Here is an 18,840-nt window from a genome sequence, read left to right as displayed (position 1 = left end):
AGTGGAGAGTTAAACTGCTCATGAGAATACATTTTAAATTATAACAAATCAGTAATGACAGTACCAAAATCTCTTTTAAGGCTGGAGGATCTACACTAACATGTAAACAAAAAATATATACATATTTTCAAGTGCAAAGAATTAAAAGTAGCTTCTGACAGGCGTCATGGAAGAAATTAAGTCACTAAATGTGGGTTGTTTATCAGTAAAGTAGTTTCTTTGTACTTACGTTGCTCTCATATTGCTTTTGGGTTCCAAGGGAATCTCAAGGACTTTTGTGTTTCCGATGATCTTCTCATAGCTGGTGGTGGTAACAGTTTTCCCTGTAATGCGGTGGACCTGGTAGAATGCATGTGGTTTGAGGATCCGTTCATCTGCTGTCCCAATAAAAATCTGAAGCCCCAAGGGCTTGTTCTCCATATAGCCATGAAGCTGCAGATAGGATAGAATAACAAAACCACCATGTTAGATTTTGGGCAATCTAAGGACCAATAACCCCTGGATAAGCGACAATGGTGCCTTTAAAAAACCAATAGGGATATGACCAGACTGTATGACGTACAGAAATATACTTTTCCAAGTGTAGTTTTATTCCCTTCCTCAAAGCTACAGCAGTCATGTATCTTTTTTCTTATGCAATCTTTGTCCATTTAAATTAAAGCTGTTGCCTGCGGCTCTGCCCATGATGAAATCGCTTCTGGCAACATTTTTTCATTTGAGGTGTTCTAGTTGTATTGCTTTGCACAGGGGCCCTGTTGTGGGAGTGGCTCATGTGACTATCAGCGCTATACAGACTGGTGGCAGCAGCACCTTCACCCACCAATGTCACTGTGTGCCCTGTGCACAGACTGCTATGCCTATCCAATTCAAGTGATTGTGGGCCCAAAAGCACCTCTCACCCCTCACTGGCCACGCGCATGGTGCCATACCTATCTCTTGCATTGATGATGTCAATAAATTTTGTTTTCGTTATTGATGGATCGAGAAGTGCAGGTTATTTCTAGGAGTTTCCACCATAAAATGATGCAGTGTTCATGAATTGGTTTAGTCGTTTTTACGCCAACTTGGAACAAACAGCCAGACACACACAACGTTCTAATATTAGTAAAGATAAACTAGATACAAAATATAACATACAACTCATGCACTGTTGCTCAAACCACACCAAATAGCCCCCCTTATCTTTCTTGCTCAAAATGTGCAGCTTAAATGCATAAATAAAACTGGGGGAGACAAAACTACATTGCTAGCTTGTACTCATCAATATGATGTGCAACATCTGTGTATCTGTGCGCAAGAGTCTGACTTTGTGTAAGAAAGGCAGAATGCGAGAGCCCGCAGCTTTTTCTCTGTGCGGTCACGGCCCATCATCTCTAGTATACTGTGAGCTGTACCTGCAATGCAAAATGTATAGAAATATCCGCTACTCCTCTCGAGGCATCCCACACTGTATGGTATATACACACTAAGTGTATGAGGACACATCTGTATATATCATATATGTGTCATACCCACACTACCCTAGACAACTTTCTTTTCAAATTTGGCCAAGTGACATTCTCTCTTATTTTCATATATCCCCATTGGCAATATATGGTTTCTTAAGTCGTTAATGCCAATTTTCAGATATGCCTGTGTTCCTTATAGACAGCTCAGGTTACTATAAAATATTTGGAGTGAATTTTTCCTTTCTAAAAGGTGCCCATACATCTGACCGGTAATTCCGTGATCCTGCGACGCAATCAGAAATGCCGATCTGCCGGGTGGAAGCGCCGGCCAACATCGATGGATCGCTGAAATATTACATGTTAAATGTCCCCGATTTGACGATCGTGATCATTTTTGATCGCGATCATCAAATCGGGAAAATCCAACATGTTCGCTGATGGATGGGCCCCATAAGATATAAATGAACCCGATCTCTCAATAAACATTGTACTGGCCTGCATTCTGGATACAGGGTGTTCAGCTGGCAGATGTTATCCTAGTCACATATTTTAGACTTGAGCACACAGAAAACAGCCTGCAAAGCTTTGTACCAATGGGTGTTAATTTGTACAGTTTAACACACATTTTGTATGGCTATTAAAACTAGAGATGAGTGTTTTGGCTATGGCTCGGATCTTCCAGCCAAGTTCAGATCTCAGAACGAGGAAAAACGCCATCCTTCACGACAAAGATGACATTTTTGTCCGTGAAAGAATATGTTTTGCCTCGTTCTGAGATCCGAGCCATAACCGAAACGTTCATCTCTAATTAAAAGTAGAGATGAGCTGTTCGGTGAATCAGTTCTTTTAGCAAGTTCGGATCTGAAGTATTAGCTATTCAAAACACGCGAGAGCCAGAAAGCCAATGATATTACATTTTCAGATCCGAACGTAACAGAGTCAAAACCAAATCGCTCATCTCTAATAAAAACACACTTTGACTATAGTAATTTTGCCAATTGCTGCATCATTCAGAAGTTGTCCTTCCTCTCTAATGGAGAAGACAGAGGACAATATTTTGTTTGTGCTATTACGGCTGTTTCAAAGGCTTGCGTGTACAAGCCCTAATGCAGCAAGAGTCACCTGGAAAACAAACTATTCTTTTAATTCTGAAAAGAAATAAAAAGCATAAAAGAAATAAAAACAATTATGTAAATATCTTGTGATAGTCATCTGGACTAAACAAATCGTCAAAGTTATATGTCTTGGTGATCTTCTGTGTTGATCAAATAGGAACTACAAGCAAATATTGTGTTATTCAATGTATGAATATTAATTAATCATTTAAATATTTTAGCATTTAGAAGCTATGGGACAGCATTTTAAACTACCCGACAAATCACACATTACTACTAGTTTATGGGGCGTAAGGCAGACAAACATTTGTAAGGATCAGAGCGTCAAATCAAGGTGACAATGTAAACAAGAATTTCATAATCAAACACATTTTATGCTTTTTTTTCCCCTCTATTTTTGCACCATATGCTATAGCTATTTACTACGTTTCATAAATAAGTACTGTGTGTATGCATACAAATATACTAAGGAGAGAAGGAAGATAACTTAAGTTAAACACCTGCAGTTATGTGTGTAAATACACAGACATACACTTATATTTGTCTCATTAATGTCATGTTCTATAGTAAATACCTCAAAGCAAATACCAAAGTTTCCAGAGAGAGATAAAAACCATGAATCACTGGGGAGTACTGTGGTATGATCACACTACTACAAAACACAGGGACGGATGCCTTAGATTAGGAGTGGGCAATAAGTGCCCCCCCCCCAGCTGTTGTAGAACTACTCATCCCAACTTGCCCTGACAGTTTTGCTATTTGGCCATGCTAAGACTGTTGCAATGCATGCTGGGATTTGTAGTTCTACAACAGCTGGCGGGACGCTTATTGCCCTCTCCTGCTTTAGATTCTTCAAAGAACCCCAATATGGAAAATTTAGTAGTTTAATGTTTTATATTAACATACCTCCCAACCTTTAGGAGACAGGTGGAGGAACAGAATAGGGGGTGGGACTTCTGAAAAAGGGGGTGGATTCTATGAAAAATTGGGCGGAGCCTCGCGGGTTCCCCTGTTTACGTCACTTTGGGGGCGTGCCCAGCACTCTCCGAGATACTGGGCAGCCCCCAGGCTATGTGTACACAAGTGAACAGATGCCGTGCACATGCGCACGACATCTGTTCTCCTCCTGCACACTCTGCTATGCAGAGCAGCGGTTTGTGCTCCCCCCAACTTGCCCTACCGCAGGATACTGCGGCCACTGGGTGGGGACTGTCCCGCTGGATGCGGGACATTTGGGATGTATTAATTTTATTTGCAGACTAGGGAAAGAATGTGATTTATATAAACTCTGTGGAAGAATTGGTCAAGGAGCTGCTGTTTCTGAGGGGTAAAGAAAGCCACAGGATTATGTAACATGCCCAGAAACAACTCTTCCTCACCCAACCAGCAGACATGTTCCCAGATTTCAGATTTGCCCATCATTAAGAACATTTACTGCTTCCCTTGTGTATAATTCGAATACCTCGGCTCATTTCCTCATTGGCGTGTTCTCCGTCTGCCATTTTAAGTTCTGTGTTACTCTCAAAATCATGGTAAGATATATCTTTATATCTGTGGGTCTGATTCAGAGATTTACGGAACTCTGTTAGCGTAACTCTTCAATGAATGAAGATCTGCGCATGCAAAAGAGCCGCACTGCACTCAGATGTCCGATGAACATGTAGTTGAACTGATGCTGCATCTTTGGGCACAGCCATCAGATCACAGAACCCGATTATCGGGCATCCTGCAGCTTTTGCCGCTGTGTCCGTACATCTGTGAATCAGGCCCCGTCTTACAAGTATCAAATGCGACAGAGGGAGTATGTACATTAAATAAATATTACATTTCCTTTCGATTTATGGCTGATTATAGCAGGAGGATTAATGCTAGAAGAGGGATCACAAATACAGCAGCCCCATACATGAGGAAGCCGAAATCGGTAGGGTTTTCTGTATTCAGTTCAGAAATAACTTACTACAGACATTCATTTATTCCAAGCTCCTGGTTTGGTGAGGCAGGACTTATTGTGTATAAAAAAAACATTTAATATTTTAACAAATTAGGGTATAGTCAATAAAGCTTCATTTGAGACCAACTTTCAAAAAGTCACGTGTATTAGAACAGTGGGCCTGATTCAGAGCCGCTCACTCTGACAGAGCGCTTGCTCTGAATCAGGGCGGGCTTTTTTTGGAGCGGCCTCCATGCCACTCGCGTAGCTGTGGGTGGCCACCCACAGCTATAGCGAGCAGCCATGATGATGGTTGCGATGGTCAAGACCATCGTGACCATCGGGCTTGAGACGAGACCCTTGTGGTAGGGTCTCATTCATTGCAAGCCCCAGAGAGCTTTCGGCTCTAACAGAGCCGGAAGCTGTCCACTGACATCACTCGTGATGTCAGTGGGGCCGCCTCGGGAACGCCTCCATTTGGGCAGCCACCCTCCCGGCCCGCCCACCAAAGGGGGTGAGCTGTCACTCAACATCGACAGCTCACCCCCTTTGGTGCGAGACCCGGAGTGACAGATTGCCCGTCGCTAGCCGGGTCTCGCACATGCGCACGACGGAGCCGGCTCGGTTGTGCGCATGCGCTGTGGGCCACCATAGACCCGGTTGCGAGCGCTCAGTGCTTGCGATCGGGTCTAGATCAGGCCCAGTGTTCTTAATTCACTTATGGGAAAGCCAATTATGTTGAACTTTGTACAGTCTGTTCAATAATAAAGTTTTTCCAAGCAGTTGGATCGCAGTATACACTACACAATGTATGGAGGCGATCTCCATTCACCTCCTGAAGTTGGCCAAACAGACAAAGGTTTGGTGGATTGGACAGGTTTGAAACCCAAACCAGACAGTTTGCAGCTGTGATCGTGACCGATCATTGTTCAGGACCTTATACTGAAGGATAATTGTTGATGCCAGTCATTTATTTGGTAGCGTAGAGCCAACTTTAGACGGTCAAATACACTAGGACCAGTTACCCCTTCTGTAGGAAATTCGATGGTACCTTTTCCCCAGAAACTGATCCCAATATCAAGGAGGCCAAACACTGGGTAAACTCGTTCCATTTGGGAGTAGAAAAAGATGAATACACATAGCCCTAATATTGTATTTGAACAGTGCTGTAATTGACCCCTCTGAAGAAATCCCTATTGGGAAGAAACTCATCAGGGAATCCTTGAACCCTTTCTGCACCTCTTAGCAATCTGGTTACTTACCTGGAAAAATAGCCAATGCTTATCGCTTTTACTTATAGCACATGCTATACTCTGCTGGCAGAGCCACACTTTGAAGTCGCTCACTGCTGGACAAGAGATACCAAGGACTCCAGAGCAGACTGTTTCCTCACTTTAACCTGAGACGCCGCTTGTCTGCCAAGGAGCAGTGGGCGGTGTGGAGGAGTGTATTAGCTGCAATCTGAATGGGTCCCACATCCACACAGCAAAGCTGTATTCCATCATTGAGGCAGAGAATGATAACGGTTACACATTGGTGGCAGAGGTTTGTCAAAACTGTCCTGATTTATTGAACAGCATATGAGGTCTCTGTTCCAGTGACTATATTACTACAGTCGGTATTGAGCCCATGGATTGGTATCTATAGATAACCGTATACCTACAGCTGGACAAGGCTATAAGGTCACTCACTTTGCCATTTACAGAATATGAACTTATAGCTGGAGGCGGAGGTTGCAGTTATTGTTTTTTTCTTGCTACGTGAGATATGGATGCATAAATCTGCTGAGACCTTTTTAATTTTGCATGTACTGATATAATATTATTTAATTGCTGTGTCATAGATATATTTATCATTTTATGCAGGATCTATTATATGGTTTGTTAAAATTGTGTGCACATGCAAGAATAATGTGTACATGGTCACACTTGCAGTTTTTTAATTAGTTATCCCTCCACAGTGCTGTTCAACTACAATATTAGGGATATATTTACTAAAGGTTGATTTTAATCAATTTAAAATCAATTAACATCGATGTTGTGTTTCTGGGGCTAAATCACACATTTACTAATATTAAAAAAATAAATAAAAAATTGTTTGTTAGTAAATGTGTGATTTAGCTCTAGAAACACAACATCGATGTTAATCGATTTGGAAGGACTTTAAAACTATTAAAATCGACCATTAGTAAATATACCCCTTAAATGTTCTTCAATTTGCTAGCTACCATCCAGAACAGCTGCATGGAGTTGAAAATTTATATAGAGATACTTTTTTAGATATTCTCCATTAAGCGCCTGAAGATATTTTTTTTATTGCACAGAGCCAGCTATATGCTGGTTGCTATGGGACCGCAGAAACCAACTAGACACCTGAGTTTAGCAACCGCTCTTTCTTCCAATAGGAGGCAGGCAAGACAGAATCTGAGTAATCAATAACGAGTACTGAAGTCACTACTCTCACAGTATGGAAGGGGGGTAGAGAGGAGATGTATCAAGCCTTGGAGAGTGATACAATAGAGAAGCTGCCCAAAGCAGCCAATCAGCTTGTCATTTATCTAGCACAGTGCTTAAAATGACAGAAACTGATTGGTTGCTTTTGGCAACTTCTCCACTTCATCACTCTCCATTGCTTGATACCTCTCCTCCCCAGTATTTTTCTGCTGAAGGATATTAGGCCAGTGTGGTTAGCACTTGATGTAAGGTGTTGAAAATTTCTGTACATTTGATTGTGTCACGATTACCCATCACCAAGCTCCGCTATATGATGTGCAGAAGTTTTGATATTGCCCTCTCTCTCATCTCTATGCAAATTACACTTTTCCAATTGGATTGCGCGCAAATTGGTAGTGCGCATATTCAAAAGTGGAGGAGACATCCGCGGGAACATTTGCCTAGCATGATTAAAAAAAATTTCAAAAAAGTGGCTAATTCAAAAGTTTAATATCACATACTTCCAGTATTCTGAATCATAGATATTAGAGGAAGACAAATAAATATTTCTAATCTGTACTTTTTTCTTTGTTTTGTGTATTTTGTGTTCTCCTTTCTCCCAGATTGGATGAATGGATGCTCCTATAGTCTCAAACTGGTGAGCCCCAGTTTGAGAAAAATAAATACATTGGCAATCAGTACTGTGCCAATGTATTTATTTTTGTCCCTATTACCAAACTGGATTAACATTTATTTACAGAGGATGATAAACTCTTCTATTTGTCAACACCACCTCCTTGCACCACCTGCCTGGGACACGATGCATCTGTGTGTAAAATAATATACAGCAAAACAAAAAGTTACTTGACGATTGATAGGGATGGCATTAACTCAAAAGGCTCAGGGTCATTCTCCAAAGGAAGACTACAATTTTTGAAATATTAAAATAAAAAAAGAAGTCTGAGAGTGTCTTTACCAGGCATGGTTTCAATTTATAGTAACATGTACAATTTTTCAGCATTGAGAAAAAAAAAATATGGTTCATAATAAAGCCAACACCTGGTAAGGAAATTATTTGCATTAAAAAAAGGTGTGCTGTTCACAATAAACACATCTATAAAGAGTGCACAGTTCTAGCTGGAGAGAAACCAAGAAGTTTGAGTCACACTTGCCACACAAGCAAAGAAAAGCCAGACGTAATGTCTGCCTTTTCATCCCCTATTTTTGGATTTAAAGATCCTAGTTTGCTGTTAAAAAGTGTTCTTAATCTTTTTGCATAAGTGGTCTGATATTATGACTCAGAGCAGACGTGATCCGGTCTATCACTGGGGGGGATGAGGGGTGCACTGGCACCTACAGTATTCAATATTAGCCTAGGTGAACAAGGGGGTCTTTCTTGTTTTGTACCTTATTAGAGCTGGGTAAACAAAATACACATTTCTTCAATGATTTCAGCCAATGATTAAGGAGTGAGAGGATTATGTTTAAAGGTGGTCATCTAACATCTTTCACACTTGGCTGCTCAGGTTAAAGTGAGTAAGAACTGCTAGTTTGAGACTTTGAGCACATGTATTTTTTTAATTAAAAAAATGATAGATGTGTCCACATACATCTTACTTCCTTGTGCGTAAAATAGCCCTTCGAGTCGCGCCATGCGACTTTTGACCTTCAAATGTGTCTTATTCGCAAATCGATGAAGAGGACGCACAAGCAGCTTCTGCTGTTTAAAATGATCTGCATGCAAAATACTACGTTACACGGTCAGCGGCTGTGACACTGTAACATAGCATTGTGCATGCAGATACAGCCACAGTAGTCACATACAGAATATAGGCATGCCGCATATCATTTTAACCAGCAGAAGCTGCTTGTGCGTCCGCTTCATCGATTTGCGAATAAGACACATTTGAAGGTAAAAAGTCGCATGCCATGACTAGAAGAGCTGTTTTACGCGCAAGGAAGATGTATGTACGTCCTATTTGCATTGCTTTGCGAACAGAACGTATTTGAAGTTAAAAAGATGCACACATCTTGGCGCTACCAAGTCGCACAGTGCTCACGCGTTATGTTTAAAGATGTATGTGAACATATCTGTATATATAAAAATAATGGAATACTTCCAAAATATCGTTCCAATAAACTTTTGTGCCCCAATAGGCTAATTTATAAAACAAAAACAATTAATTCTTAACAACTAACAATAACTTCTGCAAAAAAGCATCTTACAGACAGGGCAGTAGTATCTTGTATATTTTGTTGATAAGAATGTAGTTTTTAAAGTGTCCAAATAATATTAAAGGACGTTTCCAATATAAAAACTATTGTTTTATTTTTAGGTTGTGTTCTTTATGGTAAGTTAAACTACGAAGTACACTACTTACCACCAAATGCCTCTAATGGCCTTCCTTGCAATCTTCCAGGACCCATTGGAGAGGAGGAATACCATACCACAGAGCAGTAATACTCTATAGCTTAGCTTCATATAGTGAGATCCACTTAAAACATAAAAGTGAAATGGAGTTTTTTTTTTATAAAATAAACAAACAATAAATCCCATTGTCTACAGTACCAGTGCTCCAACCTGGGAACCTTGTGGTTTGGCAAACACAGAACCCTGGAGGTACCTGTCTGTATTCATACAACAATGATGAGCCATTGAGGATCTACGGAATGGCATTCCTAGAGAAAAGATTAGATTATTGCAGAAATAAAACAATTCTTTTGAATACATTGGCAATCTGTACTTTATCGGATAGGTAAGTGATGTCATACTGTAACCATGCAAGATGGCAGCCAATTAGACAGTGTAGAAATGATTTGTACACACAAGTCCAACAGAAGCTGCAACTGCCTCTAGTTGCCACAAACACAAACAGTGCTTCTGTCCTTTCTCCTTCAAGGTTACTTCCTTCCTCAAGTTTGCAGAACCACCTAAGAGACGGCTGTTTGTGACTTCTCACCGAAGAAGAGGAAATTAATGATCCTTCCGGTGTTCAGTTACATCTTTTTTTGTGCTGGTATTGAAGTGGCTTTAAATAAACACACACTCAACACTTGGCCTTGTTCTTTACATGTTACCAAAACGAAAGACATATCAAAATGACCTGAGCTCCGCCAACACTCATGTCAACCACAAGATAATAGTGAGGATGTGAACAGCATACTACACTACAAAAGCACTACAGATGGATGCCCCTGTAATCAAACAGTGCTTCAAGTTGGACGAGAACGAAAGGAGTACTAAAAGATTAAAAAAGAATTGTGCCAAGAGATATGGAATTCAGGATACCACACTATAAACCACAATGTTCTATGGAATGAATACAATTAATGCTGATGTGCTACCGAGCATGGCCGCGATACTCAGCTGTGCACGCATCAGCCAGACACAGACCTTCTGTATGGGGTGCGAGGGAAAAATTGCAATGCTGCTTAACTGAAATCACCATATATGAGTAAGGACTAAACAAATACATTTACATACACAAATTGGTGGCTGGTACAGCTCTCAATTATTCTCCAAGACTGATTCCTGAACCTTCTTGAAACACAGCGCCCCACAGTATCAGCATTTTTAACACTGCATTCCTAGGCCTAAAGTTTCTCATTGAGAAATTCAGCAAAAATTATTAAAGTCAATTGTGCTTATAAGTCATCTTTGGGTCAGGTTATATGGTGGAGGACAAGGTTGTGTTTCTGTTTGTCCACATATTTTATGACTGCCAGCTACTAGCAATGGTCTTGCCTATCACGTTGACCATAAATAATTTGATTTGGTCCTGGACCACCAATCAGGGCACCCCTGTAAGTGGCCTGCAGCACCCAGTTTGGGAACCACTGCTCTAAGACTAATATTTATTGACATGGTTTTGAATTTTGTAATGGAGAACCTATTTTAATCTAATTTTTTTAATATTGCTAACATATGTTTCTTAGGGTCTCTGATTTCAAACATGTGTGATAGTAAATGTTTAACAACACTATACTCTAAAATAGCAAGCACATGAGCCATGGAGACATGTCCTAAGCCAGTACATTCAGCTTTCTATAGGCACTAGGGTGAATGGGCATTTGGGGGCAAACCGTTCAAATCCTCGCTGTAAGGGCGGTCTGATTAAACTTTCAGCAGGATCGCAGGCAATATCACCCTGAGTGTATGTACTAAACTACTGTTAACATGGAGGGGAGAGAAGGATAAAATAAATAAATGAAAAGTGTACGTGTGGCAAATAGACCATACAAGAGATTTATTGTGCAGAACGAGGAAACTAATGGCTTTTCAAAGTTTCTTTACATACAGCTGCTCTCAAGTCACTGCCAGGTATGTTCTTAAGAAGAAAAAAAAAAGTGAATAAATATATGTATTGAATGTTTGTCCACTTAGTTATCATGAACCCATGTTATAATCCATGATAGAATGTCTTCTAACTGAATAAAAAGGAAATACTATAATTTCAAAAATAAGGATTGTGTTTTCGATATAGCTGGTAGTGACATCACAGGCAGAACAAGATCAACATATGGGGAGAGCATATATACATACATTCACACACAAACTCACACACACACACACATATATATAAAATTGATAATATTATTACATATTTTTAACACAGTACATAACTATTGTAGCTGAGTGTAGTCTGAATGTCACTTGTAATTTCCAAATTTTGGAATGTGGAGGAAATGTCAATGTCATAGCATGTGTGTACTCTTGCCATCATTTTTAGATGGTGCAAGACTTGTCAGTACTGATGAGGTTAAAGAATGATTGTGATGTACAGGATGTTGCGCAAGAATGCTGTCAGGCTATGTGACTGGGGCTTGTAATTATTTGTCAGTAGCACAGAGTAGTACAGACAGACCATGTCAGAGGTGGTTACAGTTACAGGAAGAGGAGCTTCTAATTCTGAGTTTGGAAAGTCGAACACAACACTTTCAGCTGCAAGTAAACACACACACACAAAACGAGAAACAAAGAACACACTTGTGTTATTCTTAAAACAAACTGGTGTAAGGGGGAGTCAGCAGCTTTTATGTCTAAACAAATAGATGTTACTGTCCAGTCCCAGGCTGCCAGCTTTGTGCAAATAGTGCCATATCACATCACCTGCCTGCAGTGTGCAGGGGAGGACTCTTTGCTAATGACAATAACATGCTCATTCATCCATACACTCAAACACATTTGTTTGCTCTCATAGACGTAATAAGCAAGGAAAGGGAGGTTGGGTGCTAGCTCTTCAGCGCTGAAATGCCCATAAAAAGGGAGAATTTTACAGCTGCAGTGTGCATCCTGGACAGGTTGTATTTAGCATAAAAAAGTAATGAAACATCTCTGCCATTTATGCACTTTGTTCCCAGGAAGGACTGAACCCTTTATAGATAAAGACTGTCAGTAGATAACTTTGGGCTACACAAAATTAGCCCTGGGCCATTGCAACACAGCAATCCTATCTGTAAAATAAACATTTAGGACTACAATGTCAGTAAGGCCTAAGGATTTAGGGGCTTATTCTTAATTATCAGGTTTTAGACCAGATAATTAGAATTTCTAATTGCTGCTATTCATAAGAAATTCTGTACAGCAGGATGTATTAGGAAACACGTCCAGGGACCGGAGATCCGATAGGAGCCTATACCTGCGATGTGTAAAGTAGAGTAAAGTGATCGCATCAGTTTTACTTTGTGCTGCGGGACCCCCCTGAGGTCTACTGCGCATGTGTGGTCACCAGACCACACATACACGAGTGGTTATTATTACCAATTCTTCTCCCAATTCATCCATGTGAGTGGCAGCTGATCTGCCAATGATTGTAAGAGTTTGTACGGTGACCCAATCCTCTCAACAGATGGATTCAGCAGATGTAGATTTGAGATCTGCTGCAAAATTGTACAGATGTGTTGCCTGACACATCGGGCGGTCAGTACACACTGCACGATGCAGTGACCAAATGCCCGATATGTCAGGCACCGGCTCCATCCACTATGCCGGCGTCGGCATCTGGATCGTTCCATCGGCCCTACATGCAGGATGATGGAATAACCCCAATGGACGACCTGCGGGAGCTAGCATGTTTGCACATAGTGGGTACACATTGGCCGATGTGGACTATATGCCCAGCTTTACACTCCGTGCAGGCTACAGTGCCTGCAGGATTCTGTCAAGGAATGCAGTTTGTTCATGTGGACTAGACGCTTCAGACTGGATTCTGGCAAAAACACTGGTCCTTAGCTATCCTTACTCAGATTGCTAAGCTGAGGGTACCCATGTCTGAAAAAAATTGGGAACAGGCAAGATCGACATTGCTTTCAAAATGAAAACTACCAACAGGGAGACAACAGGACAAATCGCTGTTTCCTTCTAAATAAATAACAAAAAGGTATTTCTCAGATTTTCAACCATGGTCTTGTGAGACCCTGCATAAGTAAACTCCCTATTTATCTCTATGGATGACAAAAGATGAAAATGAAATGAAAAATTGTGAATCAAAATCCAAAATGACAGGAGGTTACTGTAGCTTCACATGTGGTCATCTTCTTCCACTGTGTCTCAAGTACAAAAAATAGTTTAGTACATTTGATTAGCAAAGGGAAACCAGGTGAAACAAAGAGTACGTTTCAAACCCTGGATAAAAGTTTATGTGCTCCTTAAAAATAATAAACAAAATAAAATATAATTGAGTCTTTAAAGATGATCATCAAATTACAGTCTGTATCTATGTTGTTCAACATAAAGTCTGGCTGTTCAACGCAAAACAAAATGTAATCCCATCCAAAAACAGACACCAGGTGTCATGGTCTTACCTGGATCACAGGATGCCCCCCAGTTGTGGCTTTTACTGCTCCGCGACTGCCCTCAGTCTCATAGTGGGCACGATGGTGAGGCTTAGGCTGCACCTCAATCTGGAGTTCATAGGACCCAACCTGACTTGTCAGTGGCCACTCGAGAGGAGGAAGTGATGCGACAGGGATGCTGTATGGGGAGATTGACAAAATTAATTCTCCTGGAAAGGACAAGCCGAACATTTCAATGTGTGTCTTGTTTACATGTAGTGATTTTAATAGTGCCCATTCCCATTAGTGCATGATCTAATATTCCCCTTAAATGTTTTGACAGAACTGTTGCCTTAAAGCGGAAGAAATACTTTTTTTGAGGGCAAGACTTTGCAGCTGTGGGTTATAAATTCTCCTTGGACCTGATATTTGTTTGGCTGTATCCTAGCGACAGAACTGAAGAAAAACATCCGGCCCTCCACCTGCTGTAGAACTACATGTCCCAGTATGCCCTTCCACATTTAGAATTCCCTAATTGCAAAACTGTGGCAAGGTATACTGGGATGAGTAATTCCACAGCAGTTGGAAGGGCGCATGTTGAATACCCCTTATGTATAGTGCTGTGCTTTATATTTGGATGATTTATAACAATGAAATAGGTTAGCAGAGAGGCGAACAGTATATAAGGTTTTTGAGTACCTGGATGTGTCACAGTTTTGATTACATCTACTACTTCTGTATTTGAGTAACATGCAGAGTATTAGGGACTATTCATCAAGCTGATTTTTCATAAAATTGTGCAGAATCAGCAGATCCTTCAGCCAACTCCAGAACCAGACACTGTCCCTGCGAGTTACAGTTGGTGCATAGCGGGGATAGTTTTGTAAAAAATTAAAAAAGTTTGTTGCAAGACGGACTGTTAATAAGCATGGCACTGCCAGGATTATTAATACATACGCTCCAAAGTAGCTAAAGAGTTTAGTACAAAATATTTAGTAATACATCATATACTGTATGTTAGATTTACCAACTGAGCAAACGTGACAGCAAGTGAAAAGAGTTGAACATATTATACAGTATTTCTCAGTATATTCATTATGCGGTAAGGAGCAAAATGGAATTAACAAAAGTGAAAGGTCTTAACCCAAATAAACAATGCACTGAATCAAGGCATGCCCGATAAAGGATTCAGGGAAACTCAATTGCGCATCTCATCTATAAGAGGTGCACTGCACATGACAGTAAACAATTATATTTATTAAAATGCAGACCAGGGTGTTCCTTGATTTTATTCTGCATTTCTTTAAATCTGTGAAACGTGAAAATAAATTAAACCTTCAAATATTGGTGGGAAATACTGTAATGTTGCCTCTAAATCAGAGCTGTTGATGACTGTAATTATACTTCCAATAGACTGCTTGATCACTTAGTGCTTAAGAAAGCAACCTCCAGATAGAAATACTCAATGCACTACATCAATAAAGATTTAATGTTAACCAGTCGACGGCACACAGCGGAGACAGCCATATTAATGCCTTAGTGCCTCATCAATACCACTCGTTGCATTCTAAATGATTGGTTCAGCCAACAAAAATGGCTGTCTTCACTATGTGAAGGCGACTGATTCAATTTAAAAGCAGGTGATTTGCTAGCAACATTGAATTGGATTCTCCATAAAACAATGTTAAACGGTGATTGAGGGTTCTTATGAGCGGATTCCTATTTAGGAGTCAATATTGCAAACTTTCAATACACTCTCTGCACCCCAGAAAAATGCATTAATGTAACTTTTTTCACCAATCTTTTGTTATTGTCTCTCAATTCTGTATCACACTTGCTATACAAAATTAAAAACCAGCATGAAGTCTCCGGTGTGAAATGCTGTTGTGTTACATAAATGCATATACAAGTCTAAGTAAACCAGCAGATATTACTACCAACTATTTTCCCACTATGGGACTACACTAAAAAACATGTACCACTAAAACTGCCTCTCACTCTGGCTATATAATGATTTATTTAGGTAACAATCACATTCAGCAGCTACAGATGTGTCCTCATACACTAATGACGCAGTTGTGCCAAACAGCCATTCTTGGCGGGTCAGTTCTCGTGCAATTTAGCTTGCGCCGCGCGTTTTTTTCACTAGGATATGGTTCTTAAGCTGGCCACACACTAGACCAACTTTCATCCAACCAACCAACTAGTTGGCTGGTTGGAATGAAAATCTGGTAACGTATGGGAGTAACTGATGATCAGCAATTTGCTCCTAAATGCCAGAAAACAGATGAAAATGGTCGGTCAGACAAGTTTGTTAAATGTTTGATCTAAACAATTTGTTCAAACAACAGTTTTTGTCCATTTTCCAGTGTTTGGGAGCAAATTGCTGATTGTCATTTGCTTTCATACGTTACCAGATTTTCATTCCAACCAATCAACTAGTTGGCTGGTTGGATGTAAGTTGGTCTAGTGTGTGGCCAGCTTGAGTCACAATCAGATACGACAAAACCACTTAACGAGACTGCACTAATTAGTGTGATATGCGACATTTGTACATCTGTGTGCAAATTAGTCTGAATCTGCTTACGAAGTGCTACAATGCAGCGCTGCATGCTGGTTTTTTTGTACACCCTCACCATAGAGTCACCAAACTGGTGCTAACAATCCTGGGGTTGGTTTTCACTAAAGCAGGATGACACCATTCATGAATTCTGTTATACTGGAAACCTGATCATGCTGTCTAATGCTACCTGAGGATTATGGGGTTGCACACTGATGGTTTTTAAATAATTTATGTATTACACAGTGCAGCATCTGTAGTCCGCATAATCTGTTCTATTTAGCCAAGAGAGTTTTATCTGTGACTGACAGTTACCTCCACAGATGTTGCTGATTAATTTGTTTCAAATTAAATTAAGTTGTTTATTTATTATAGACAGCACCTGACATTCTGTGTAAATAGCTGTTCTCATTGCTGCCATATATATTTATCATGATTGAACAGCAAACCATGCAATAAGCCATAATATTACAATTAAAATTACCAATAGTTTTGTATTTAATGTTAGCATTATTCTTGGTAAAATTGTACTGCATATAGTGTATTATGGTAGCATATTCATCCAGCTTTAAAAGACAATTTGAGTCATGCTACAACTTTACCTTCGATAAGCATTTAAGGTCTACATCGCACAGAAGTCTGCTGCGAAAAAATGTGGTAATGAATGCAATCGCAAAGTCGTCGCACAGCCAGCATAGGAACGCCCACTACCTTGCAGTCCTGTGTATACATCGGGAACATCGAGTAACATCAGATCCTCACGCAGAATTACAGCAGGTCTGACCTTACTCAGAAATTGCTAACGTTGTTGCACGCAGCGAGTACTCAAGCTGCGTATGCCATCGCAGTGGCTAACTTATGCACGCCCATTCAACGGTGTTCAAACAGACAGACACGTCTGCGTTTCTGAGACCGCTCCCCCGTCACCACCCCCAGACGCTGACCTACTGTCCCTCACTCTGTGATGGCTTTGTATCTGTGTGAGTGATCGCAAACCAATCGCAATGCTAACTGATCTGTGTACGCTGTTGCTCCCGTGATGAATCAGGTCCTTAGAGTGTATTCTTTGACATGTACTCATGGCACTGAACCAGGCTGTATCATGTTATAGCACTATTCAGAAAACATTGGATTAGTACTATTATGCGGGCTATACATTAGTCGTCAGAATCCCAGATTCCGATCTGCTGATTCTATTCATAGATCGGTGGATTTCAATTATCGCCGATTTCTCGGGAATCAGCAAAATACAACATGATAAAAATCTCCAACTCGCCAATTCCAATCAATTTTGGATTGGAATTGGCGAATCGAGGTCGTCCAACATGTTGTATTTTACACATCACTCGACCCAGGCATCGGTAGAACAGGGAAAGGGCCAAGGACGCACCTTGCTGGCATCTCAGATCTGATGCCTGCATTTGAAGATGCAGGATCGGATTAACATCACAACCATCGGCCACCTGAGTAAGCCTAATGGAAGATGCAGACTCTGGCCTCGACACTCCCAGAAATCAGTGTGGCCACTGTTTTCTGGAAACACAGGAAGTGCAACCTTTCCCCAAACTGCTGCGGCTTTAGGGAGATCCCCAGCTGTGATCGGATGACATGTCGGCAACATCGTCTAGTGTGTACACTCAATGTCGCTGACGTGCACGCTCCCTTGCATTGTCAGCGACATCGCCCAGCGATATCGTCAGCAAGGGCTATGCTGCCGAATGCAGCATGGCCCCCGCCGTTGCGATATCAGTCCAGACATCAACAAGTGTGTATGCACTTGCCGATGCCGGGTCCCGTCACACGACAGGTAGGTTGGGTACACATTGTTAAATGTGTACCCAGCTTTAGAAACAGCTGATATCCTGGGATTTGCCTGCTCAAAAGTAGCTAGAGTTTACAGAGAAATCCAAAAACAAAACACTGAATGGCAGTTTTGTTGTAGCTCAAACAACCATACGTTACAACAGTGGTATGCAGAAGAGCTTCTCTGAATACACAGCATGTTAAACCTCAAAGTGGGTGGGTTACAGCTTCAGAAGACCACACTGGGTTCAGCTCATGTCAGCTAAAATAAGGAAAACTGAGGCTATAGTAGGCACAGGCTCACCAACACTAGACAGTTAAAGATGGGAAAACCTTTACCTGGTCTGACAAATTTTGTTTGGTGAAAAATCTCCACCGATAGCATCAATCAATTTGGCCATCAATTCTCTAGATCAGTGGTTCTCAAACTCGCTACTCAAGACCCCACACAGTTCACGTTTACGAGGTCACCCAGCAGGTGCACAGATGTATTCATTACTCACTGACACATTTGAAAAGTCTACAGGTGGAGATAATTATATAACTTTTGATTCTATGAGGAGACCTGGAAAACATGCACTGTTTGGGGTCCTGAGGACAGAGTTTGAGAACCTGCGCTCTAGATGATTGATAAAATAATGGGACAGTTTCAATCCATCACAATGGTCTGCAGCTCTGCAGTTCTGTAGATTTCCGGCCATTGAGGGACAGAAATCTCCCTGTTTTTTGCTCTTACCTCTATGCTTTGCCAGTTAAAACAAGCAAGATTTCACTGGCA

At 40.8% G+C, this 18,840-nt stretch overlaps 1 protein-coding gene across 2 annotated transcripts in view; it reads right to left on the bottom strand.

Moving 5' to 3' along the window:
• The window catches only part of NFATC2 (nuclear factor of activated T cells 2), a 132,539-nt gene that overhangs the window by 77,036 nt on the left and 36,663 nt on the right, over positions 1-18,840 (bottom strand). For both annotated transcript variants that reach the window (XM_088458061.1, XM_088458060.1), the window contains exons 3-4: positions 13,730-13,898; positions 230-432 (exon numbers count right to left, since the gene is read on the bottom strand). In XM_088458061.1, the coding sequence (XP_088314187.1) occupies positions 230-432; positions 13,730-13,898 (372 nt within the window). The remainder of the gene's footprint in view (positions 1-229; positions 433-13,729; positions 13,899-18,840) is intronic.

This window comes from Taudactylus pleione, unplaced genomic scaffold, assembly GCF_031769625.1.
Source record: "Taudactylus pleione unplaced genomic scaffold, aTauple2 ptg000803l, whole genome shotgun sequence".
Classification (NCBI taxonomy): Eukaryota; Metazoa; Chordata; class Amphibia; order Anura; family Myobatrachidae; genus Taudactylus; species Taudactylus pleione.
This window is presented reverse-complemented; position numbering and strand designations above follow the sequence as displayed.